At 41.9% G+C, this 27827-nt stretch overlaps 1 protein-coding gene across 1 annotated transcript in view; it reads left to right on the forward strand.

Moving 5' to 3' along the window:
- The first annotated feature begins 4841 nt into the window (after nt 1-4841).
- The window catches only part of LOC127627595 (GAS2-like protein 2), a 45651-nt gene continuing 22665 nt past the window's right edge, over nt 4842-27827 (forward strand). Inside the window, exon 1 of the mRNA XM_052104036.1 lies at nt 4842-6477. Coding sequence (XP_051959996.1) covers nt 5794-6477 — 684 coding nt within the window. The 5' untranslated portion in view covers nt 4842-5793. The remainder of the gene's footprint in view (nt 6478-27827) is intronic.

The raw sequence follows: 27827 nt of genomic DNA on the forward strand, positions 1-27827 counted from the left end.
GAAAACAAACTATTTAGTTAAACATTCAAGCACTCTAGTGTGATAAATAGTACAGAAAGTTTTCATATTTTATTTAATATTGCCAAAATTATCTTCAAATAATAATTTTTTCCTTCTTTAAAAAAAAATAAATAAAATAAAAATAGGTTAATAAGCTCAGGTCAGTGTGGCCTACGATCAGTAATTTCCAAATAGAAATACAAAACCTGTGCTAATTAAACAAAAGCAAGTTGACAAAAAGATCTAATCCAATATTTGGTAATAATATAGCAAAATGAGGGGGGGGGGGGGGGGGGGAAACAAAATGTTATACCATGTGTTTTAGTCCAATTGGATAACATTAACTAGCATTTTCAGGCTAAAGAAAATCCTCTTTGGGTAAAAATGACCGGGAGACAAAATGAGGGTTAATGGAATGTTATGCAGAAAATATTTCTTCTACCTGAAAGATATCACTGCAATAAGTGTCTTGAGATATCTCACCGGTCTCCATGACGGAACTAGACTGTAATTAGCAAACAAATATGTGACTTTAATGCGCTTTCTGCCTGTCAATCATCATTGTGTATTAGTTGTAGCGGTTCATTTAGTTTAACGCCATATTCAGATTCATAACACTCGTCAGTTGAGGGCGCCATTTTTCTACTTCTGTGTTTGAAAACCCAAAGAAGATGCACCGCTGGTCTCAACCAGATACACAGATCAGCCACAACATTAACCACCTTCTTAATATCGGGTCGGTCCCCCTCGTGCCGCCAAATAAGCTCTGACCCGTCGAGGCATGGACTCCACAAGACCTCTGAAGGTGTCCAGTGGAATCTGGCACCAAGACATTAGTAGCAGATCCTTCAAGTCCTGTAAATTGCAAGGTGGGGCCTCCATGGATTGGACTTGTTGGTCCAGCACATCTCATGGTGCTCAATTGAGATCTGGGGAATGTGGAGGCCAAGTCAACACTCATTGTTATGTTTCTCAAACCATTCCTGAATTTTTTTTTCCAGGTAAACAACGTACATGCAACTGGCTGTCCACACGATCTAAAAGAAAATGTGATTCATTAGACTAGGCCACCTTTTCCATTGATCCATGGCCCAGTTCTGATGCTCACATGCTCATTGTAGGCGCTTTCGGTGGTGGACAGAGGTCAGCATGGGCACTCTGACCGGTCTGTGGCTACGCAGCCCCATACGCAGCAGGGTGTGATGTACAGTGTTGTAACACATACATGTAACATCATTTAAAATTTAAAAAACACACACTGGCTTCAAAATTCACATTTGAGGTATGAAAGTGTGTAATTTATGTTGTAGAACAAAACATTCACATATCAAGTAATAAGTGAAAAAAAAAAAAAAAAAAAAAGCATTCTAAAAACCCAGAAAATCGCGAGGGAACCCATGGCGAATTAGCTTTCCGTGTTTGCATACAAATTGACGGGGGGCCCTACATTATTCATGTGTGTACATGCTGGACGGAGCCAAGCCACGATTGCATTATCTAGGTCTGTTCAATTTCGCAAAAACCTCCTAATGCCCTTACATAAATCAAGAGTTCATGGCAAATTTGCCACAAATTCGCCACTTTTACATGTAAATGAGCTTTGCGGCAAATTGTCCATTGTTCCCAAAGGTTTGCCGGAAGTTTACCTCTACCGGCAAAGAGCTGTAAACTGCTGGCGAACGTTTGTGTGAATCAAAGCTAATTTGCATGTGAAAATAATGAGCGGCAAATTAGGTTTAGGTTTTTTGTAAGAGTGGTGCGATTTCAGTATGACTAATGCATTTTCATGACATTTTATAAAGACAAATTATTGCTTTATATGACTGAAATAAAACTTTTAATGTGCATTTAAACGCACTCAGTGAGGTGCTTACAACGTAAGTGAATTGTGGGCCATTTTGTAAATGTTAAAATACTTATTGTTTTAAAAGTAATGCAACAAGACGTGAACAATATGTGTGTTGACATGTTTTACATTTACATTTATGCATTTGGCAGACGCTTTTATCCAAAGCGACTTACAGTGCACAATTACAGGGAGCAACCTGGAGTTAAGTGCCTTGCTCAAGGACACAATGGTGGTGGCCGTGGGGATCGAACCAGAAACCTTCTGATTAACAGTTATGTGCTTTATCCCACTACTCCTCCACTCCAGTTTTAGTGTGATAAAATCGCTTAACAACTGTTTTGTTTAAAGTTATATCCAGTTTTATAACTTTGTTGCCATGACAATGTAACTCTGTAAACCCCTATGATTTAAAGGAATATTCCAGGTTTAATACACGTTAAGCTCAACTGACAGCATGTGGAACAATGTTGATTACCACAAAAAGTCATTTCAACTTCGAGAGCAAAAACCTGGGTTACATTGAGGCACTTACAATGGAAGTGAATGGGGCCAATCCATAAACATTCAAATACTTGCTGTTTTAAAAATTGCCACAAAATATAAACAATATGTTTTTTAACATGATTTTAGTGCTCGCTAATCTTCTCTGTACTTCTTTGCCGCGTCAACATAATACTAAAATGACCATAAAAACAATTTAAACAACTTTACATCTTAAATAATACACACGTATTAACAGGAGAATTGATGTAAGTTCTTTCATAAAATAATCATCACATTTATGTGTAAACTCTCCAAAAATAGGCCCCATACACTTCCATTGTAAATGCCTCACTGTAACCTTGATTTTTGCTTCTTTTTTTAAATGAAAAGGAGAAACAAGTCGCAATTTTTTTGGCTATCAACATTATACCACATATGCTGTCGATTGACTTGTATTGAACCCAGAATTTTCCTTTAAACAACTTTACATCTCAAATAATACATGAGTTGTAACAGAAGAACAGGGCTAGGGTATAGATTGCAATATATCATTGCATCTGTATAAAACCATTACGTCTTTGAGATGTCCTTACTAATATAGTGAAACCAATATGTCTGTGTGTTCACAGAAGAGCTGATTCATCCAGGCCTTGGAGAATGATCTCATGCATCCTCTCACTGTGTCCTCCCCTCTGTCTAGCTCTCTTAAAGAAACAACTGCCGCTTTTCAAATCAAAACAAGGGCCTCCCTTTGGCTGCTGTTGGAATAATCACACTGCAGTAGTCTGGGCTGGCTGACTGAAGTTAAACAAGAGTAGTAACAAAAGAAAAAAAAGATTCAATTCCATTTATGTTCTTTACTGGTGAAAACCAGTATATGCAGCTCAGAATACAAGATGAGAAAATCTGAAGAAAATCTTCCCACTACACATAATTAGTGTCTTTTATGTATGCTGTTATATTTAGAGAAAAGTGGGAGTGATTTAAATCAGCAGTTGGCCAGTTTGCTGTTGAATGGCTGAAATATGCAAAGCAAAAGTGAGCCTTAAAATAGGACAACACTTGGAGGGAGAAGTTGGACACTTGGGTGTTCCTCATAAGTGATCAAATCTCATACCTGGTCTACCCTGCATGTTTAGTGGGTAAGTATTAACAAAACTTACATTACATTAAGAAGATCCCGATTTCAGGCTTTAATCCTAGTAGACACTTTTATTTTGCCTTTTAATTCATAGCCTGTGTGTATCTTTGACCTAAGTTTGCTAATTTGAGTTTCTGAAGACAGGCTTTCAGTTGTCCTGCAATCATTGAACTGATTGTTAAAAGGAGAGGAATGAATGCTGATTAACATCATGATGATGTTTTCTTGTCTGTCTTTTGTCTGCCTTTTCGGAATGGTCCTTTTCATTTGCTGATGACCAAGAGACCGTTGGCAGAGGACAGCGAGTTTGACTGACTAAAAAGTTTGGAGCATCGTGGATAGCCAAATTAATTATATTTGGCGGGCTTGGTTAAAATTAAAGCATTTAGGAACGTGGATCAAAGAATGCCTTAAATGCCTTTCTCCTTGAGTTGATTTATAAACCTTAAAGTTCGACACCATAGTTTAAATGAGGAGAGCAAGAGAAGGTATGTTGTACTTGTCTTTAAGACACTTGCTTTACCCATTTTGAAGTAAACAACAATTAAAATCAAGCTACACGTCTCCAGTCTGCCAACCATTGTAACACCTTCAAAATTGTAAAACCTTCATAACACACATAGTGGTAAAGTTAATTATTACAGGAAATCAAATCTGCACTTAATTACATCACTAGTTAATTGCCCTTCGCTTGCGTTCACATGCACTCTTAATTAAGTGCATGGACTAATCCGAACAGACAGTGCGTGTAGATATTACATTAACAAATTTGTCCTTATTGACCCTGATTTACTCTTTACAAGCATTAATGTTTACTGTTTCCGTCAAGGCACATGCAAATTCCAGATCAATGATAAGCAAAGTAAAGAAATAGTTCACACAAAAATGAAAATTCTCATCATTTCCTCACCCTCATGCCATCCCAGATGTGTATGAATTAATTTTTTCCGCAAAACACAAAGATTTTTTGAAAACATACTCTGCTCTTTAGGTCCATACAATGCAAGAGAAAGGTATCCAGAACTTTTAAGCTCCAAAAAGCACATAAACACAGCATAAAAGTAATTAATATGATTCCAGTGGTTAAATCCACATCTTTTGAAACGATCTTATCAGTTTTGGGTGAGAACAGACCAAACTCCTTTTTCACTGTAGGGGAGAGCAGGCCACAAACTACCATGAGGCTAGTTGTCACACACATGGTTTAAATGCATCCACACACACACTGGAAAGACAAAACTTAATTTGTTTAATTTTTGCCGTATCAACACTTTAAAATTATGTCAAAATTAAAATTTGGAATTTTCAGTAGCAAAAGTACAAATTCACACAGAAGTTAATTTTCATCTCTGTTGTTACTGTTTATTCAAAACTATACTGCCTGGACAAAAAATATAAAACGTTGCCATTTGGATTTAAATAAGTAGATACTTAGCTTATGACTGAATCATTATTGCAGTGATTAATAACCCTAACTGATGCAGTGTGTCTCATTTCTTAAATCACCATGTCAGAAGATGTATACCGTAGTCGTGGAAAAGATGTAGGCATACTATGTTTTAGAAGAGGAACATTATTAACTGACTGTTAGCAAAACAGTAACTGGATTTGAATAAAAATTATCGTTATTATCAACTGAATGTCAGATGCAAATATAAACGTTTTGGCCGTTGGCATAGCTAGCTCAAGCGATTTAAATAAAAAAGATGGTCAGGGATAAAGTTGCCTTTGATCCTGTAATGAGATGTAAGTTAGTGTATAAGCTACTGCAACTCCACGTGTTGGGCAGGAGGCGGCGCCGAGTACAATAATTTCCACTGAATGAAGATTAATATTACAGTGCCCCAGTAGACCGGGCCCGACTCGGCCATTTGGCCTCTCTCAGCTCCGATAACCTGCTAACGAATGAAGAAACGAGGCTTTGTTGAACGTTGTTAGCCACTGTGGATGCTCCTCAGATTCGCGAGAGCCCTTCCTGTGGGAAAATAATGTGCTCGAGCTGAATCTATTGATTATTGTCAAGTTTCTGTCTGCTCTTCCATAGGATAATGAGTAATCGCTATGCGGTCATTGAAGGAGGCGGGTATCTCACAGACATCCGGAATCCGTCGCGGAATCCAACAGCTGTATCGCGAATCATTGCGCGGCGCTGAGAGTCAAAGCGGCCCGCTGTAGGACCTCGCACCTACCGCATATCGTTGTGTGATGGCCGGGCGGACACGGATATTTCGCCACCCGCAGCACTGTTTATGGAGGATTACTGTATGAGACAATCGTACATCATTTACGTGCCTTGATTGAGACTAATATTTCCCATAATATGGCTGATCAGAGCAACATTCAGTCCGCCGCCCTCAAAAGCATCCGGCCGTTTAAATCCAGTGAGGAATACCTGTACGCCATGAAGGAGGATCTGGCTGAATGGCTGAAAACGCTGTACGAATTGGACATCACGGCGGACACTTTTATGGAGTGTCTGGAGACCGGCTGCGCGCTCTGCCGGCATGCCAATAACGTTAACCGCGCCGCCCACGAATTTAAGGCAAATTATCCAGATGCGGCGCAGTCGCTACGGATACCCAGCAAGGATGTGGTCTTCCAGTCGAGGAACGTCATACCTGGATCTTTTTTGGCCAGGGACAACGTGTCAAACTTCATCGGCTGGTGCAGACAGGAGCTCTGGATCAAAGATGTGCTCATGTTCGAGACCAACGACCTGGTGGAGAGATGTAACGAGAAGAACTTCGTGCTGTGCCTGCTGGAGGTGGCTCGCCGGGGGGCCAAATTCGGCATGCTCGCACCCATGTTGATTCAACTCGAGGAGGAGATCGAGGAAGAGATACGGGATCAGGAAAACCTGACGGAGGCTCTTGGGGAGTCGAGCCCGCCGAACAGGACGTTTGGCCGAAAAGAGAGCATTGGCGAGCCCGACCCAGAACTGTTGGCCCGCTGGCAACAACAGCAGAAGAGAGTCCTTTTGGATATGCGCAACCTGGACGAACTGGTGAGTTTACATTTGACACCTGTCAGCACAATCTGGCTGATCTTGTGTTAGGACAGTGTATGCTATCAATTAATGTATGATATATTAAATCTGGGCGGCCAAGCAAAAGATTAGTCTCATTAGAACCTTTTGCAATTTAATACTTAAACACATCTTGCATATTCAAAACACTAGACATGGGTGTGATGTGTTTTGATGATTTCTGGTGTCAGTGGTTTAATTAGTTGTGTTGCTGTTTAGAAATCTAGATCAGAATTACTCATAGGGTACAAAGCGCCTAAAGGCCCCTGAGGTAAAAGTCATTCTTGATTTTATTTTCTCCCAAAACACTAAACAGCAACAAAAAGTAACTGCATTTTCTTTAACACCTGTTTGTCACTATACACTGCTATATATATATATATATATATATATATATATATATATATATATATATATATATATATATATATATAATTTTGAGGTAAGTTGATCTAATATTTTATAATTTTTTAAATGTTGCAAATTTGTGTAGCTAATGAGAATCCCTGAAATCATCACATTTATTTTTAAACAAAATACATATAATTTTCAGATTTTTTATAAGACGTTATATATTCATATATACACGGATGAGCCAAAAGCAGTGTGGCAGAAGCAGTGTTGGGTGTAATGCATTTCTAAGTAATTAATTACTGTAATTCAATTATTTTTTCATTGAAAAAGTAAAGGGATTACTCTTCATTTTTCAGAAATTTCATTAGTTACTTCTGATTAATTGCATTAAATACTGTATAGACTATAGAACAATTCTATTTAAAACAATAGTGAATTTAAAATCGAAATATAACATCTAATTTTCTAATTTATGCTTCCCCCTTAAATTCTTTGACCAGTTCATGAGTAATATATTTGATTTTATATGATTTATTTGAAAGAATTAAAAGAACAGTTTCAAGTCTATCCTTGTATTTTTCATCTGGTCAAGGTTGATAACGGTTTTAGAAAGTAATTAAAGCTTTAAATAAGTAATGCAATTACTTTTTAGACAGAATAATTAGTACAGCAATCTAATTACACCATAGAAGATGTAATTTGTAGTTAGTAATTAATGACTTTTTTAGAGTAACTTACCATATACTGGGCACAAGTCTCAGAAAATGTAAATGATGGTTATGGGACGTATGCATCACAACATACAGTGCATCGCAAACGTAGCCACAGAACGGTCAGAGTGCCCATGATGAACACTGTTCGCCATCGAAAGCGCCTAATGGGCATGCAAGAGTCGGAACTGGACCTTGGAGTAGTGGAAGAAGGTTGTCTGGTACGATGAGTCCCATTTTCTTTTACATCACGTGGATGGCCGTGTATGTGTGCGCCATTTACCTAGGTAAATGATGGTACCAGGATGTACTTTGGGAAGACGACAAGCCAGTGAGGGGAGTGTGATGTTCTGGGCAATGTTCTGCTGGGAAACCCTGGGACTGGCCATTCATGTGGAAGTCAATTTGACATGTGCCACCCTAAACATCATTGCAGGCCAGGTACACCACTTCATGGAAATGGTATTCCCTGATGGCAGTGGCATTTTTTAGCAGGATAATGTACCCTGCCACACTGCAGACCTTGTTCGGGAATGGCTTGAGGAACATGAGTTCAAGGTGTTGCCCTGTCCTCCAAATTACCCAGATCTCAATACGATTGAGCATCTGTGGGATGTGCTGGACCAACAAATCCGATCCACGGCAGCTCCACCATGCAACTTACAGGACTTGAAGGATCTGCTGCTAAAGTCTTGGTTCCAGATACCACAGGACACCTTCAGGGGTCTTGTTGAGTTCATGCCTTGATGGGTCAGCGCTGTTTTGGCAGCAGGCAGAGGACCAACAGCATATTAGGCAGGTGGTCATAATTTTTTGGCTCATCACTATGTGTATGTTTTATATATATATATATATATATATATATATATATATATATATATATATATATATATATATATATATATAAACTATATATGTACACTTATGTTCAATATGTCCCCCACACTGTCTTTCTTAAGTGGGGAGAATAGATTTGTTATTTACTAAATGAATGTAATGAAAAGTTGCATCAATAGCATTTTGTTTTTATTATTACTTAATTTTAAGGTGGGCAAAATCAAAGGTCATTATGGGCCATTACTGGCCCTAGTTTGGGCATCTATGATCTAAGCATATATAAGCATATATCTTGCTCTCTCAAAATAACTTGCCTAAGTTGACATTTAACCATTGTCCCTATATTTACAAGGTATCACTTTAACCAGCCTTGGGGCATTTTATCACAAATGTGCGGGCCTTTTACTCCAATTTTGGTGTAAAAGGCTCCCTTGCCATGTTTAAAAACAAAAAAACGAAACAATTGTAATCAAAACAACCTTCCATTTTTATTTGTTTTCACACAAAGTATGTTGCTCCATCAATATTCAATCATTTTGTTTTTTGTTTTTCAAAATTGTGACCAGAAAAAAAACATTTTCCTTAAGACGTGCCTTAAGCCCCATTATACCCTGCAGTATACTCAAACTCAATTTGCCCTTCTATTGTTTCCAGTTGTAGCAGATATAAGTTGATTTTCTGTGAAATTCTGACTTGCACTGAATGAGATTTTTACCTAGGTTGCTCTATAAAACGTGATTCGAAGCAGAACTGCCTAGTGTGGGGAAAGAGCTCTCCCAAGGGAATTTCTTATTGACATTTGGTCGTGTGTGTGTGTGTGTGTTCAGGATGAAAGGTCAGAAAGTGCGTGATAGGTAGCATATGATTCAACATATTTTCCATCATGGACCATCAGCATGTAGAATGCCGATAGTCATTGATGTATCTCACTTATGTGTTTTCCTGAGGGTGAAAAGTTGTTCCTTTTGGATCAGAGCTATTGAATTTTGGTCTGGTCTGTGCGAATGAGCTCAAACGGTTTACTACACACAAATACAAAGTCCACTCAGTTATGCTGTTCTCATTAAGAATAACGCAAGGCCACCACCAGGAGAGCTATGTGCTATCCATTTACATTTATGCATTTGGTAGATGCTTTTATCCAAAGCGACTTACAGTGCATTCAAGGTATACATTTGATCAGATTGTGTATTCCCTGGGAATCCTTAACATTTAAATCAGATCCTAATTTGTAACCGGTTTAGTCCCCTTTTTACTTACGTAACTTTCAGATATTTATGGGTTTAAAAGATTGATGCCAATGCAGAGATTTGACTGATGACCTCAGGCTTGTTATTGCATTTCTCTGCTGTGCTGCAGCAAGAGGAGAAAATATTGTTGTGTGTTAGAAAGATGCTCCATCAGTTGCATTGTGCTTCTGTCAGTTCTGATAATCTGCTCTCATCAAATGATCTAGTCATCAAAATACTTTGGGGGAACAACAGGGGAAAGTTCGCAATCTCCCGTAAGCATTGCGCACTGGGATGTTATTTGACTGATCATTTTACTGTGTCCCAGTCCCAGTTACTGTGTGCCAAACGACAGTGTGTTTATTGCCTGACTAGAATTTCCCTCAAAGTCCCTCTCTTCAATCCATTATGGCTCTTATCAACAATAGCAATTTCATCACTTAAAACCGTCTAATCGGCTACAGATATATCAAACTTTACTGTACGTGCTTTCATATATGAGCATGTAAACACCTTTTCCCTAAGCTAGAACTCAAGCATCAGCATGAGTTCAGGGAGGGTGAAGTAAACAGTAGACTTAAGGTGCTGTTACATTAGGAATTTGTTCCGTTTGTAATTTTACAATACAAGTTGTTGGCATTTTTACTGAAAGCATTGCATTCCTACTGTATACAGTCTGTACAGCCTTTTTCGGGTGACCTTGTCGAGATCCTTGCACACAGCTGCTAGTCATCATATCTCACGAGCCATGTGGCCGAATAGAGAAACTGGTTTTGCCCTGCTGTGACAGGGCGGATTCAAAAACGGGCAGCAAGTCCAAACATTGCATCACCCTGAACCTTCAGGACACACTGGAGCACTCAGCAGAATTCAGCTGTCCAATCCAATTCTTTCTTTCTTGTCTTCTTTGATATAATGCATTGTGAGATTACTAGCCCTATTACAAGATTTCTCACAGCCTTTGGTCTATGAAATGCGAGTGTGTACAAAACCTTTTGCTTTTATTTGCGTACAGGTGACCTTGTTGCCACAGTCGAGAAATCTGACATGCAACCACTTGGATGAATAAATATATGTAAACACCTCTACTTATACATTCAGACTTCCTCATATATATTAAGTTGCTTGTTGTTTAATAGTTTCAAGCAATTTGAGAATGTGGAAGTTCTTTTTTTACAGTTTTTTTCCCTTTTCATCACGACACTTGCTTTATCATTTTTGAATGAAACCGTTGTAAACACTTTGATTCAGTGTTACGTCGCAATGCTGGAAAACGACTCGGTTACTAACGTAACCTCGGTTCCCTGAGAGGAGGGAATGAGTATTGCGTAAGTACGCTATGGGAAAACTCAGTTTCTCGAGAAATATTGAAGTCTTTATGTCAAACGCATTGAAGCTGCACAGCAGACAGTAATGAGCGAGGCAGCTCGGTCATTGGCTGTGCTGCGGCAACTGCTCGAACCAATGACGGGGCGACTCTGAACGCGCGAAATTAGCATAGCCAGGCTATATAATGGGCACCCCGTCATGCGAGTTCCTTTAGGTTCAATCGACTGAAGCGAACTGACCAAGCACAAGCACGGCAGCTTACGCAATACTCGTTCCCTCCTCTCAGGGAACCGAGGTTATGTTAGTAACCGAGTCGTTCCCTATCGAGAGGTCTCTCCTATTGCGTAAGTAGCTTACGCTATGGGAACACCCTGCAAAATGCCGTGCGTGCTGACTTCGCTCTATAAAGCCAGAGGCAGATGCCTGAGCCTTAAAGCAAAGTGATTATTCCACGAGCCAGCCAACGGCGAGCTATATAACGGGATAACACAGAGCGCCTTTGCCCCAAGGTGGGGCGCTCATTGTACAAACACAAGCACATATCTTATGTACTGAGTTTTCTATGTACTGATATGCATAAAAAATCCTTTAAGTCGGTCAGAGACGGACCTTGTAAGGGAGGAGATAATGCTCAGCATATACATACTCCAGTCCATTCTACAGTCAGGCTGATTGAATGTTGGAATGCAATGGGACCTGTAGGTTATAAAACCTGATAAATGTCGAAGGCGAGGCCCAGCCCGCCGCCACACAAATATCTTCAATGGGTATCCCACTCGACCAAGCCCACGAGGAGGCCATGCTCCTCGTAGAGTGAGCTCTGACGCCTAAGGGGCATTGAAGGCCCTTGGCTTCATAAGCTAGCGCTATAGCATCCACTATCCAGCGCGATATTCTTTGCTTTGAGACTGCGAGACCTTTAGTGTGGCCGCCAAAGCATACGAATAATTGTTCCGTCTGTCTGAACAGGGCAGAACGTTCCAAATATACTCTGAGCGCCCTGACCGGGCAGAGTAAATTAGCGTCGCTTTCGTCTGCTGGGGACGATAGCGCTGCCAGAGATATCACCTGTGCTCTGAAGGGTGTGGAGAGCACTTTAGGAATATACCCGTGCTTTGGCCTAAGGACAACTCTGCAGTCGTTAGGTCCAAATTCCAGGCAAGCAGCGCTTGATGACAGCGCGTGCAGGTCCTCGCTCTCCTCAGTGGACGGCGCAAGAGAAAGAGGCTACGAGGGAACTCTGCCCCTCGAGGAGGCTGTGGCCAACCATCTGTGCCCACCCTCCACCGCCGGATGGAAAGCCAAAGCTTCTCATCCCTCGAAGCCCTGCAGATCCACCTCAGCTCTCGCCGGTCGCGCATACGCCGCTGCCGGCTAAGCTGCGTCAGCGCTTCATTCAATGGCGGTTTTACAAGTTTACCAGGCCAAACTTCTCCACACCATGGACGAGTCTGGACCTGAACCCGAAGCTTTCAAGGGCCGGCGTGACGTCACCGAAGTCTACGTGCTCTGGCAGCCTCTGTGAGCGGCGCTTTTTCTTGCGCGGCTCGAACGGAGGGGGCGGCAGCACGGTGGAAGCAGGCTCGATTGCGGCGAAAGCGGTAAAGCGAGCGCGCAGCTCGGCGAGGCCCAGGGAGTCACATTCGGGGCATCCACCCTGAATGAGAGCAGCTTCTGCGTGGTCCGGTCCCAGGCAGCGAGTGCAAATGATGTGACGATCCCCATCAGGAAGAGGGCCTCTGCACGAGGCGCAGGCTGAAGGCATTTGCAACAACGCCTTGAAAAAATTGCTCTTTTACTAATCAAAAGCGTTGCAGGGGCGAGCGCTTGCAGTAAAGGATATAGCGTTGCGCGCCGGATGGTGTAGCAGAAGGCTTCGAAGGCGTCTGAAGATGCCGGCGTCCTCTTAGCGGTCCTGCTGTAGGCTTTTCGACGGCGGGCGAAAGACTCCAACAATCCGGAGAATCCAGCGAAGAGAAGGTCTTTGCTGAAGGAGATTAAATCTAAAGGAACTCGCATGACGGGGTGCCCATTATATAGCCTGGCTATGCTAATTTCGGCGGGCTCTGAGCGCGCGAACGCGAGGCGCGCGTTCAGAGTCGCCCCGTCATTGGTTCGAGCAGTTGCCGCAGCACAGCCAATGACCGAGCTGCCTCGCTCATTACTGTCTGCTGTGCAGCTGCAATGCGTTTTACATAAAGACTTCAATATTTCTCGAGAAACGGAGTTTTCCCATAGCGTAAGCTACCGCAATAGGAGAGACCTCTCGATAGGGAACTGGCAGTACTAGCCCACACTGTGGTCCTTATATTTGAATTTGGCAAACATTTATAGTGTTATTACTTCAATTGTCGTCTCCTCTATTCTGACAGAAATTGGCACTTGAACATTTGCCAGATCCCTGTTATTTTTTTCCATAGTCGTGGTGTTCACCATGTGAAAGATGAATGTATGTTGTAATCTAGGGAGCAAGACTGATCTCTGGACATCAATTTTGTTGTATCGGATTTAGTTTGTAGATTTTAGCTTAGTCGTGAATGATTAATAGATTTTTACACTGATACATACAAATATCAAAGTGACAGTTGAAATTAAATATTCATAAGTATAAAGTAAAATTATGACCGTGATATATTTTCTCTCTTTGATCATATATTTCTTAGAGATTTCCATGGAAACCGGGGAAGGATTTTGTGGATGTTGCTGGATTTAGTGTTGTGAATTCTGTTCATCCATGACAAATATAGAAGGTAGTTTTCTTGACCCTTCTCATCTTTCATTAGTGCCTCACACACACACACACACACACACACACACACACACACACACACACACACACACACACACACACACACACACACACACACACAGACAGACATTGTACTTCCCCAGATGGTTTAATAATCTGAAACCTCATTCATGCTGTATCATGAAAAGCAGAAGCATCTCAGGTATTAGTGTATTTTTATTACACAGCTATAGTTCCTCTCTTGATTTTCTTAGTTAGAGAAAAACTGACATAAATACACTCCTCTGTATTTCTCTCTTTAATACCTACTCATCATAAATGGGTTTGGATGCGATTTTCCAGTTGGACAGCGTAGGGGGAGACAGTGAGACTGCTACCCCCCAGCAATATTATTTAGTACAACCTATTACTGCTCTCAATAAAAATGTGTGGTTGCAAAAATGCAAGAGCAGCTTTGCACAATTACGTACTGTAAATCATACAGTCAGACAAACACTCATATGTTCCTTCTTAACCTCTCCTAACAAGCTATGTAATCCAAGTCAAGGGAGTGACTGTTTTTTGCGTTGTCTGCTTACTGAGTCCTGTTGCCATTTGTTTGTGTAGCTTCTGTAGGTGACATGCTCATCGTGTTCATCGTGTCACTCATCATATAGCTGTATTACACACACTCTACACAAACATGAAATCCAAATAGACCCTATTTACTTTCTTGATGCATGTCCTGGTCTTATTGTGCTTGATTCATCGGTGCATGTTATTCCAAAGAAAAAAAGGTTTGTCTTCATAATCTTTCATCAAAATATAATAACTTGTAATAACTTTTCAACCACTCTCCTCCAAACACCTGTCATATAAAGACTACACATTAACCCATTCCTAATGGATAAAGTACTTCTCTAAAAAACATTTATTTGTTCCAAGACCTGTTCATTAGGAAATCCATCACATCATGGAAGTCAAATGGTTTGCGAACATCATTTAATGATTGATATAAATATAAATCCCCTATTACGTTAAAAACAACAGGGTTGCCAAGCTTGTCTTTGTCATGTTTTTGTTTAGTTGTCAGGTAATTGTCACTGGATTTCGAATTAAGTGAAAAGTCACATCATGCGTGATCACTATCGATCATCGTTTTCGTGATCGATCGTTGCTGCCACATCCGAGAACCCAAGTCCTCGAGTACTCGTGCCCATCCCTAATAGACAGCCTCATCAACGTCTGCTGGTATGATTGCTAAACACATTTTCCTGGAATGAATGAATCAACAACCGATAAATTGATCAAATTATTAACAACAATTAATCATTAAAATCCCTAGATTTGACATACTGTATATTATCTTATACACATAGACAAACAGACCAAATTTTTTGAGAAATGCACAACGAAATGACTTCTAAGCACATGACCAGAAGAATGCCCTGACCTTTTCTAAGACATCAGTACATTTCCATCCAACAGACTCTCTTTTCTCTCTCGCTCTATACACCCTGAGGCCTTGACATTCTGCTTCACTGTTTTGTCAATAATGCGCAACCCCAATTCTCTCTGTCTCTCCTTTTCCTTCACACACACAGCCTCTCTCCTAACTACCACCATGCCACACACAAAAAAGACACATTTACATGTTCAAATACACACACTCTCTGCCCTGAGCTAAGAAGAAAAGAACATGCTGTTTTGTTAGCAGCCAGGGCGGATGCACAGTACACACTGTGTATCCACTCAGAATATCATAGCAACTGCATAGCAATGCCTTGACAACCACGCAGAGCAGCATTTTGGTGTTGAGTTGAACACCCTGTGTACACTGTACTGGTCAGTTAAGGCAACGTTCCGCATTTTTGGTGTCGAGTTTTGCATAATTGCACAATATTTTCAATGGAAATGAATTTTTATAAAATATATTTGTTACTTAATTATTGATATAATTCTATTATTGCAATATCTAAATAAAGATAAAGTTAGATGATTTAAATTAGTAGATCAGAGATCAAAAACATCACAAGCTGGCTTTGATGAGATGGTCAGAAGTTAGGCCTGTTTAAATATATAATGAACAAGCTTTCATGGCAAAAGAAATACGAGGCATCCATCCACTGTGACGCGGCGGACGCATCCAGTGTAGACGGCGTCACTGATTATAATGGTAGAAATTTGCTTTTATCTCATTGTGCCGCTTGTGTCCGGTGTGGACAGTTTGCAAGACAGTACTTTCATTCTATTTTCCTTCAGGAAATATGAAATTCTAGTTGTTGTCTTTTATCTCGCTGGATATTATAACAGTGTTTTGACCACACGTGTGCAGTTCCACATTGCATATTTTGTTCAAGGGCCAAGAAAGAGACATTTATGGAGGCAACTGTGATCTCCAAAAGTTTGAAAGGGCTATTGAGAGGACAGAAAGAGAGGGAGGAAGGGACAACTATATTGCCTTAAGGTAGAGGTGAATCGAAGGACAACGATAGTAGGAGAGAGGCTGAAATCAGAGAGAGGTTGGATAACAACAAAATGCTTTGCAGGAAGAGATAAGAAAAAAAAGAAAAATGCAAAGTTCCTTGAAGAGAGAAGCAATCAGAGATGTGTGGGCGAGAGGAAAAGGAAAGAAGGAATAAGAACAGACAGAGAAAAGGGGTAAAATATTGAGGGGAACAGAGGACAGAGTAACAAAATCAAGATGGAGAATGTAGGGAGCAACAGAAAAAGTGAGGGCAGCTGGGGTGATGTGTTGCTCAGTGAACCTCATAGTTCAGTGCATGTAAGAGCAGGAGACAGTATGCCAGAGTTGCCTGTACTGTACGCGCTAGACCTGCCTCTAATGGATTTTACACCAGAGAGAGAGACGAAGAGAGAGAGACAGGAAAAGTAGGTCATTGCAGTTAGTGCTGGGTCAGGCTCATACAAGCTTGCTGCAGGAGAATATCTCAGTTTCTCTCTCTATATGTGTGTATGAATATTTCCCATGTGAGCTCAGCTTTACTCATTCTTTTCTCTTTTTATGGTCATGCTGATTTATGCCTTTGATTATGTTGCCATAGGACATATATTTTTATCTTTGGGGGCTACAGTGTTCATTTGTTAACTGAACTAGTAGAGAGGGCTGTATGTGTCATTTCAAATAGCACCTGTTTATGCTCATTCTTTTGTTTGTGTGCACGCATGTGTATACATGAATGTGTAACTGAGCGTGTGTAGATGAAAACTTGTGCATGCGGGTCTGTATCTGCTCAGCATGGAAGCTAACTGATATCTGTATCTCTGTGGCTAATTGAATCACAGCATGAATGTGATTAGTATGTGTCTGAATGGCATGCAAACATAGTAACATTAGCACATTGTACCACTGTGTTTTGTGGACATGGTACAAAAGTAATACCATGGTATACTTTGAGGCACCTTAGAGTACCACCTAAATACTGTGGTAAATTGGTAGTCTTTCAGTACCTTGGTATTACCCTCTGATACCATCACTGTTCCATGGTTCCACCACAAGGTGTTTTGGACATGAACTGTGCTAGCACCATGGTATTCTTCAAGGTATACTGTACATTGTAGTAGGATGTAAATGGAATATAAATATGGTAATAATTTTGTACTAAGATATTTATAAGTACTGTGGTATTACACCATTTGTGACATGTTTCCATGATAGTACCATGGTGTTCTTTGAAGTACCTTGGAGTACCATGTATATACCATGATGTATGTGTATAATAATCATTCAATACTATGTTATATATCAAAGTGAGATGGTATTACCATCTGATACCATCACTGGACAGTGTCAATAAGTCCCTGTCAAGGCAAGTCAGTCTACTCGGCGGCCATCTTGGGGATGCTCCTGGGCAGCTATTTTCTATCAATACAAGTGGCTTACAAATTGCACTCTTATGTACTTGAATGGGGCCCCAATAAGGCTAATCAGCAGAGGAGTGGGATAAGGCCGAGCCGGAAGTGGCAGTTAGAAAGAGAAAGCCACACGCAGCTGCCGTGTGTGTTTATGTTTATGTCTTTTTAAGTTTTCATTAAACATTATTTTGACTGTTCAGCCGGTTCCCGCCTCCTCCTTGCCCATTTTAAACCCCTGTTTCAATAGTGTTGATGAAATATGTCAATGTTTACTTTTATTTGTTTATATTGTGATACATTGTAGATTAATTTAGTAGTGCACATTTTATTTTATTTTCCTTATCTGTTTGATTGCTCAAGAAAGCTGATTTAACATTTAAACATTTGTTTAAATTTATTTATTTTTGGCAATTTTTTCAGTGGTGCTAGTGTAGCAGAAATGACGTAGCCGAAGTTTTAAATGACAGATAATGTCTAAATCTGAAAGGTGATTTGGCTCTTTACATGGAAGGCTGGACTTCCTTTTTTACACCCTCTCTATTGGGTGTTTCAATCTCTCCCATTCATTTTAATAGAAGTGGTTCATTTCAGGCTATATAGTCTCAGACCATGGTTCCACCACAGTGCTTTTTTTTTTTAAGGGACCTAAATGAAAATGTTCTGTATAATAATATCCTTAATAATAATAATAATAATAATAATAATAATAATATGCTGCCTGTCCTCCAAAATGTGAACCAAGGCTGTGAACTCTAACTTATACATAGGAATACTTATACATGCAGCGTTATAATATAAAGAATAAATGCAGATTTTGGCTTGGTGTAGTATTTCCTTGACCATATTTTACACAGGCTAAAATATGAAAGTGTGCCAAATATGCATTGGACTATGGAAAAACAAATGGAAAACAATAACTCCAAAAATTCAAGTTCATATAGTTGGAATTATACCATATTGTTACCAAGGGGTTACTTGGTATTAACATAAGTGCATAGCTCAGTGTATCTCCCTGTAGCTGTTTTCCCATGTCTTAGCTTTGGTGTCATCATAATAAGGCCAGGCGTGTGACAGTCTTGTGATGTTGAGGAGAGCTTTTGTTCTTTGATAGAACACACATTTTGCTCTACCCTTAAGCACAAACCACAACTAGCCTTTATAGTGTGTTTACTGGAGTGTAACTTTTCAGATTCGACAGTCACTGACAGTTCACAAAATGGCTATAAGGAAATTATTCTGTCATGTTAGTTGAGTTGCAATTGAGCTGTCATTTACAGATTTAAAGATAACATTCATCTTAAATGTATCCTAAGCCCTATTTCCTAATTACCTGGTTTGTCTGGTTAGTTCTCTGTGTTTATGTGCATGTGTCTAAGTAATGGAAATTTCAGTGGTGTTGTTGTGAAGGATGACAAATTAGATAAGAGTCTTTAGAGATCCATGAGAGTGTGTTGTCTGTATCCAGTGTACTAAGTAATGGAAAACTATGTTGACTCTCTGTAAAACTATGTTGACTTTTGTGCTTACACAATACATCTGTGCACAAAGTGAGGTCCATAAAATATTGGTCTGAGTCTGATGTGGAAGAACATGACTGATCTGCACAAGAACCCTTCTGAACACCTTTGGGATGAATTGGAATTCTGACTGCAAGTCAAGCCCCAATTGCCCAATATCACCACCTGACCTTACTGATTCACTTGTGTCTGAATAGGAGCAAATCTGCACAGCCATCTCATTGAAAGACTTCTCAGAAGAGTGGAAGCTATTATGCAGCAAAGGGATGGTTTAATGCCAAAGGTTTTGAAATTAAATGTTCAACAAGCACATATGAGTGCCATGTTTCAGGTGTGCACATACTTTTGGCAAAGTAGTGTATATATTTTATTGTTTGTTGTGCGTATAATGTTGATCTTAGGTGGGTTTCAGCTGGTGCAGCTCACTTCACCCCCTTCTGGAGGTGTAAAATAGTTTCTAAAGTACCAGACAGCACCTGTGGCCCAGAGAACACTGTCTCAGATTCAGGCCATGATTATGTTTAGGTTTGAATCCACCCAGTCGTGGATATCTCCTAGTGATATCAGATATAAACCTCTCACCTCTCAGATTTCTCATTCTTGCACAACTGAAACAACAAATGTTGTTCTGTGGGATAGAAGTTTTCAGACTTTGCTCAAACAGTATCATACTGTTTATATATTGTTATAAGTGCTCTCACATATTGTTTGTGTTGTAAAGAACACAGAGGAGCCAGCTTTGAGATGCCCCTGAGCACTATGGTAACAATAGTTACCTCTATAATTGCATAGTTATTAGGATTATTAGTTATTTTATTGCTAAGGCAAGCAACACTATTACTATTACTTACAGTTCGGGATTTAACCAAACTCCTAACCTTAAGAATATATATAAATGAATGTATAACTTGTCCGGCATAATTTGTAAAACAGACATACAGTAAATAATAACTCAAATCATGCAACTTGTTGAAGAGAGTTGTGCTATTACTTTTTTAAAGGAATGTTCTGGGTTCAATACAAGTTAAACTCAATCGACAGCATTTGTGGCATAATGTTGACTACCACAAAAAATTATTTAGACTTGTCTGTCCTTTTCTTAAAAAAAGCAAAATTCGAGGATACAGTGAGGCACTTAAAATAGAAGTGAATGAGGCCAAAGTTTGGAGGGATTAAATGCAGTAATGTGAGGAATATAATTATGTAAAAGCACTTAGATTAATTCTTCTGTTTAAACTTGTGCATTATTTGAGCTGTAAAGTTGTTTACGTCATCATTTTACAGTCATTTTAGAGTTTGTTGACATTACATTGTCATGGCAATGAAGTTGTAAAATTGGATATAACTTTAAACAGAAAAGGTTTGTTAGTGATTTCATCACAGTAAAATCATGTTAACACACATATTGTTTATGTCTTATGGTATACTTTTGAAACTGTGAGTATTTTAATGTTTACGGATTGGCCTCATTCACTTCCATTTTAAGTTCCTCACTGGAACCCAAATGTGTTCTTTTGTTTAAAGAAAAAGATGGACGAAATAATTATTTGTGATAATCAATTTTATGCCACAAATACTGTCAATTGAGTTTAACCTGGAATATTCCTTTAAGTGATCAGACTTAAATTTGGCTGATGAGATGGATGATAAAATGGGTGAAATATCCTGTAGACTTGCATTGAAGAAAGCATTTTCTCTAACAAAAAAAGCCTAGATCTATTTGTTAGTACAGTATAATCAGTAAAAACAATGAAAACTTTTTACACTGCTTGAATGAGATCCAGTAATCATGTATTATGGTTTTTCAGTAGCAGTTTGGATAAAACTATAGTTAAACATGATACAGATTTTAAAGGTGTAGACATGTATACTGCAGTACAACTCAAAATCCTTGTCCCAGTATGCATTACCTCATGCTTCATAAAGAATCAAACAGTTTTCTTATAGACTTTTTTAAGTTTGCATATTGGTCTACAAATATTTTTCACTTGAAATTTACTCAAGTGTGTCCTTTTACACTCTCTCGAGATTCTCAAGCAATTACGGTATCTGAGATAGGATTCAGCTATTCCAAAACAATCCACCCTTACACCCTTTTATCTAACCCGGAAGGGTCCTTCTCTCTTCATCGTGGCTGGCCTTCTGCATGAGGTCACATCAGTCAAACATTAAAGGTATCGATTTGAGTTTGTGTATAACAGGTAGCCCAAAGTTATCAGAGACCCAGATACAGCTCACTATCTCTCAGATGCTCCATTTCCTTGTCCAAGTCTCCAGGCCGACCGCACCCGGTGCTATATCTTTGATGCCCGCTCTTAGAGCTGCTGTGTAATGGTGGAGGAAACGGGTTGATAAACAGAGAGTGTTCCCTCTAGACATACACTCAGTCAAAGCAGAACAGATAACAGCACTTGGGATGGTGTGCTGGTAGTGTAAGCTGTGTGGTAACGAAAAACAAAACAAAGATGCAGCGAGTTAAAGTCTACAAACATATGCATTTATTTAAAGAACACCTTTTCATTCAGTTCTATGTTCAATCAGAACAAATTATTCAAGTTCATGGCGAACCTGGAAATATCAGGGAATTTTAAAATTGCATTTTCCAAGTCTGGAAAAGTAATCTAAATGTCTATAATGAATATACTCTCTGCTCTAAAATATTAAAAAAATTGCTCGCAAACCATAGTGATGAGCCATATTGATGTTTGATTTGTGTGCAAATAATTGTTTTGAATCTGTGCTTTCCAATTAATCAGTTGAGCCGGTTCACAAATCGGTATGAATTAGAATTAATCATTAGCAAATCTGTCTAAATTTGAATTGTTTTAAAAATGCTTATCAAGTAGGGGGCCTGGGTAGCTCAGCAGTAGTATTAACGCTGACTACCACCCCTGGAGTCGTGAGTTTGAGTCCAGGGCGTGCTGAGTGACTCCAGCCAGGTCTCCTAAACAACCAAATTGGCCCGGTAGGAACGGTAGAGTCACATGGGGTAACCTCCTCATGCTCGCTATAATGTGGTTCTCGCTCTCAGTGGGGCACGTGGTGAGTTGTGGGTGGATGCCGCAGAGAATAATGTGAAGAATTTTCTTATTTGTTATCGCTTCAGAAGATATGGTTTTAAACACTGGTGTCTTATTGATTAATTTTATTCTGCCTTTTATATTTTTTTGAAGATTCAAAGTTCTGGTCACCATTCACTTGCATTTTGAGGACCTACAGAGCTGAGATATTGTTCCAAAAAATCTTTGTTTGGGTTCTGCAGAAGAAAGAAAGTTATACACATCTGAAATGCAATCATCTCCTGTCCTGCCCTCTCACCCCCTCCCCTTCATTGGGGGTCCGCCTCTCTCTGTCTGCCAGTATGTTTTCCCCATGAGATGCGTGCATCCGTAACACAGTCTGCAGATATCTTATTACTGTCCCCAGAGCAGTGCAGAGGCAGCATTTTCCCATTCTGTCCCTATCACTGACAAATCATATTGTTTCTGCTCTGTTTGTGTATGTGGTGCTGACTGTGGCCCAGCTGAATGCATCATGCTGGTGAGACATGCATTTAAATAAAGTCTCCACAGTTTTTGGAAAGGGTGGTGCCTCAAATCAACAAATAAATGCTATGAGAATATTACAGGGAGTCTGTCTGTTCAGCTCTGTGTAAACCCCGTTTTCATTCAGTCAAATGGTAGGAGACTGCAAATAGAGCTTAACGGAATAGTTCACCCAAAAATAAAATTCTGTCATCAGGTATTCACCCTCCTTTCATTCCAAACAAAATGAGTTTGGGGAAAAAAGGTGATAGAATTTTCATTTTCTTTCCGTGAAGCACTTTTTTAAAGAACTTACTTTTCATTTTATTAATTTATTGTCATCGAGTGCCACAAACGGATCCAAATGCAAAAGGTAACTCAATTCAAAGTCTTTAATGAAAAAACCAAGGAAGTCTGTAGTGGATAACACAGGACAGGAACTTAACAGATGCTCTCCATGTAGACAGCCCCACAGAGGATACTTTGTCTGGAGAGGTAACGTGGAACAGAAAGCTCACTTGAACGGAAAGTCCTGATCCAAAACAGTAAGTGGTTCAGAGCGGAGATGCCCGGTAGAAACTCCCCGCAGCAGGTAACAGGTAACACAGAGAAGAGCACAGCTATACAAGACAAGGCGCGGTGAGTAACTGCTGGCAGATGAGAGAGCATTACACAGAGCATAACACACACAATAATCCAACACAGAACAGAGAGAGCAAACGCCAGAAGTAGACAGAGTAATCAGACAAGACTAGAAACAGGTGTCACTGCAAATCAGCGCGAGCGCTGATTGAAATGATGAACAGGTGAAGACAGTGTGTAAACATGTAAGTGTGTGTGTGCTGGTGTGACAGAGAGGAGTGTGTGAACGAGTGTGTGTAGTGAGAGAGAAACAACCCAGATCCTGACAGTACCCCTCCCTCAACGAGCGCCACCCGGCGCTCCCGAGGGAGAGGCCTGGCGAGCCCGGTAGAAATCCTCGATGAGCGAGCGGTCCAGGACGTCCCGGGCCGGGATCCACCGCCTCTCCTCGGGACCGTAGCCCTCCCAGTCCACCAAGAACTGGTGGCCACGCCCTCGAGGGCGAACATCGAGCAGCCTGCGAACTCTGAAAATGGAAGCGTCTTCGTCAAGGGGTGGCAGAGGAAGGGTAGGGCGGGTGGGAGCGCGAATAACCGGCTTAATACGAGACACATGAAATACGGGGTGTACCCGGCGTAATCGATGAGATAATCTTAGCTTGACCGCCGCTGGACTAAGGACCTTCACAATAGCAAAGGGACCGACAAAACGGGGCATGAGCTTACGTGAGCCCTCGTGTATAGGTAGATCCTGAGTGGAAAGCCACACCTTCTGCCCACATACGTATCTAGGGGCCTTAACCCGACGACGATTCGCAGCTTTACAAGTACGTGCTCTAGTGCGGCATAAGGCCGATCTCACCCTCCTCCAAGTACGCTTGCACCTTTGAATATGGGCCTGTACGGAAGGCACGGAAGACTCAGAGTCTTGTGAAGTAAAAAGCGGCGGTTGGTAACCGAGACAGCTCTCAAATGGGGACAACCCAGTAGCGGACGACGGCAGAGAATTATGGGCGTATTCAGCCCAGGACAACTGATCGCACCAAGAGGCAGGGCTCTGTGAAGTCAAGCTGCGCAACATGCGTCCGAGAATCTGATTAGTTCGTTCGGCCTGCCCATTAGTCTGAGGATGGAATCCTGACGACAAACTGGGGATGCCCCAATCAGTCGGCAGAATTCCCTCCAGAACTGAGAGGTGAATTGGGGCCCTCTGTCAGAAACAATGTCCGAAGGAAGACCATGAATCTTAAATACGTGATCAACCATTACTTGGGCGGTCTCACGAGCGGACGGTAGTTTAGGAAGAGGAATGAAATGAGCTGCTTTAGAAAAACGGTCGACCACAGTGAGAATAACCGTGTTGCCGGCGGATGGCGGGAGACCGGTAACGAAATCTAAAGCAATGTGCGACCAAGGGCGTGACGGAATGGGAAGTGGTCTGAGAAGGCCAGCCGGCGGAGAATTGCCTGATTTAGTCTGGGCGCAGACAGGACACGACGCTACTGAACCGACGAATGTCACGTTCTCTAGTGGGCCACCAAAATCTCCGGCGAATAGCGGCCAAGGTACCCCTAACACCGGGATGCGCGACTAATCTAGAGGCATGACCCCACTGGAGAACGGCTGAACGAGCGGTCTCGGGAACAAATAACGTACCCTCTGGGGCACGGGGCGGTCTGACAACGCGTGAAAGGGCCCTCCTTACGGCCTGTTCGACTCCCCAGACGACAGCTCCGACCACGCAGTGTTGGGGAACAATAACCTCCTTGGTCGAAGCGTCCACTGAAGAACCGAACTGCCGCGAGAGTGCATCGGGTTTAAGGTTCTTGGAACCTGGTCTAAACGAGATCGAGAAATCAAAACGACCAAAAAATAACGCCCAACGGGCCTGACGACGTTAAGTCTCCTGGCGGAACGGATGTACTCGAGGTTACGGTGGTCAGTCCAAACAATAAATGGAACACTGGCTCCCTCCAACCAGTGCCGCCATTCCCCTAGAGCTAACCGAATCGCCAAAAGCTCCCGATTACCTACGTCATAATTGCGCTCAGCCGGCGAAAGACGGTGGGAAAAGAAGGCGCACGGATGGACCTTGTTATCACGAGAAGATCGTTGTGACAAAATAGCCCCCACCCCAACATCGGAGGCATCGACCTCGACTATAAATTGTCTCTCAGGATCCGGAGTGACTAAAATGGGCGCGGAGGTGAACAACCTCTTGAGTCGATCGAATGCATCTTGCGTCACCTCAGACCAAACGAATCGAGACCTGGTCGAGGTGAGAGCAGACAGAGGGGCCGCGACTTGACTAAAATTACGAATAAATCGTCGGTAAAAGTTAGCGAATCCCAAAAACCGCTGGAGAGCAACACGAGAATCTGGATTAGGCCAGTCGAGAACTGCTCGCACCTTCTCGGGATCCATGCTGATACCCTCAGCAGAGACCACCGAACCCAGGAACGTGACCGATCGAGAATGAAATTCACATTTCTCCGACTTGACAAAAGGCGGTTCTCGAGTAGTCGTTGTAAGACACGGCGAACGTGTTGGACGTGTACTTCGAGAGAGGGTGAGAAAATTAGGATGTCGTCTAGATACACGAACACAAAGATATTTAACATGTCTCGCAAGACGTCGTTGACTAACGCCTGGAATACAGCGGGGGCGTTGACCAATCCGAACGGAAGAACGCGGTACTCAAAGTGGCCAATAGGGGTGTTAAAAGCGGTCTTCCACTCGTCTCCCTGCTTAATACGAACGAGATGGTATGCGTTACGTAGATCCAGCTTCGTGAAGACTTTTGCGCCCTGCAAGATTTCGAAAGCTGACGACATAAGGGGCAAGGGGTAACGATTCTTGACCGTTATGTCGTTCAGTCCCCGATAATCAATGCAGGGACGCAACGAGCCATCCTTCTTCTTCACGAAGAAGAACCCAGCACCGGCAGGAGAGGAGGACGGGACAATAATCCCAGCGTCAAGCGACTCGGAGAGGTATCTCTCTAGAGCCTCCCGTTCGGGCGCGGAGAGAGAATATAGTTTACCGCGGGGTGGCGTGGTACCAGGATGAAGATCGATGCTGCAATCGTAAGGACGGTGAGGTGGTAAGGAAACGGCCCGGGAGCGGCTAAAAACCGCTCGCAAATCGTGGTACTCCTCCGGGACTCCAGACAGATCTCCAGGCTCCTCCTGAAACACAGCGACAGAAGAAACCACAGGAATAGCAGAAACTAAACAATTAACATGACATGAAAGGCTCCAAGACAACATGGTATTCTTGACCCAGTCAATATGAGGGTTATGTTGGACTAACCAGGGATGTCCTAAAACAATGGGGGTATAGGGAGACTGAAAAATGAGAAAAGAAATAGTCTCTTGGTGGTTTCCAGAGATAACTAGACTCACCGGACGGGAGACACGGTGAATCTCAGACAAAATACTACCATCTAGGGCGAAGACGGTGGTAATGCTGTTCAAGTCCACCAGAGGGATGTTATGTTCCCGAGCCCATCTCTCATCCATAAAATTACCCTCAGCCCCTGAATCGATCAGGGCAGAACATGAAACAGTAGAACCAGCCCAACGAAGAACCGCGGGCAGGATGGTGCGGGACTTGGATGGGGAGGACGTCACAGTAGCGCTCGCCAGTACTCCTCGGTCTACCGGCGAGCGCTGGCTTTTAACGGACATGAAGCGGCAAAGTGGCCAGCCGCGCCGCAGTAGAGACACAGTCTGTTGGAGATGCGACGCTGTTTCTCTTCAGCCCGGAGACGCATGCTACCCAACTGCATGGGCTCAGGATCAGGACGGGAAGCAGCAGAAGTAGATGGCTCACCAGGTGTAGCGGAGATTGCTCGAACACGTCGTCGTTGCTCGAAGCACTTGTCGAGACGAATCGCCAGCTCTATCAGTTGGTCGAGCTGGTCCGGTGAACCGCGAGCATAAATCTCCTCCCTCAAATTAACATTAAGGCCCTCCAGGAAACGAGCGACCAAGGCAGGCTCATTCCACTCGCATGTGGTGGACAGGGTGCGAAACTCAATGGCGAAATCGGCTGCAGTTCGGTTCCCCTGATGAATGGTGGTCAGAAGACGTGAAGCCTCTCGACCAAAAACAGACTGGTCGAAGACCTTAATCATCTCCTCCTTAAAGAGATCAAAACGACTGCAGTAGGATGTCCCTGCCTCCCAAGCGGAGGTTCCCCACTCACGTGCACGCCCAGTCAGTAACGAAATCACAAAGGCGATACGGGCGCAATCACTAGCGTAAGTCTGTGGTTGCAGGGAAAACACCACCTCACACTGAATCAAAAAGGCTCGACACTCAGTCGACTCACCGGCATAACATGGGGATTGTTCACACGAGGCTCTGGGGAAGAAGGACGACCCTGAACAGCTGGTGACTCCTGGTGCACCTGAAGAAGGCGAGCAGATAAATCATTCACCTGTGCAACCAAATTCTCCACCGCAAGTCTGGCAGCAGATAATTCCTCCTCGTGCCGGCCCAGCATAGCTCCTTGAATCCTTACCGCTGAAAAAAACGATTCCTCCTCTGCTGGATCCATAGTGGTTGGATTATTCTGTCATCGAGTGCCACAAACGGATCCAAATGCAAAAGGTAACTCAATTCAAAGTCTTTAATGAAA

Source organism: Xyrauchen texanus, chromosome 3 (genome assembly GCF_025860055.1).
Source record: "Xyrauchen texanus isolate HMW12.3.18 chromosome 3, RBS_HiC_50CHRs, whole genome shotgun sequence".
Lineage (NCBI taxonomy): Eukaryota > Metazoa > Chordata > Actinopteri > Cypriniformes > Catostomidae > Xyrauchen > Xyrauchen texanus.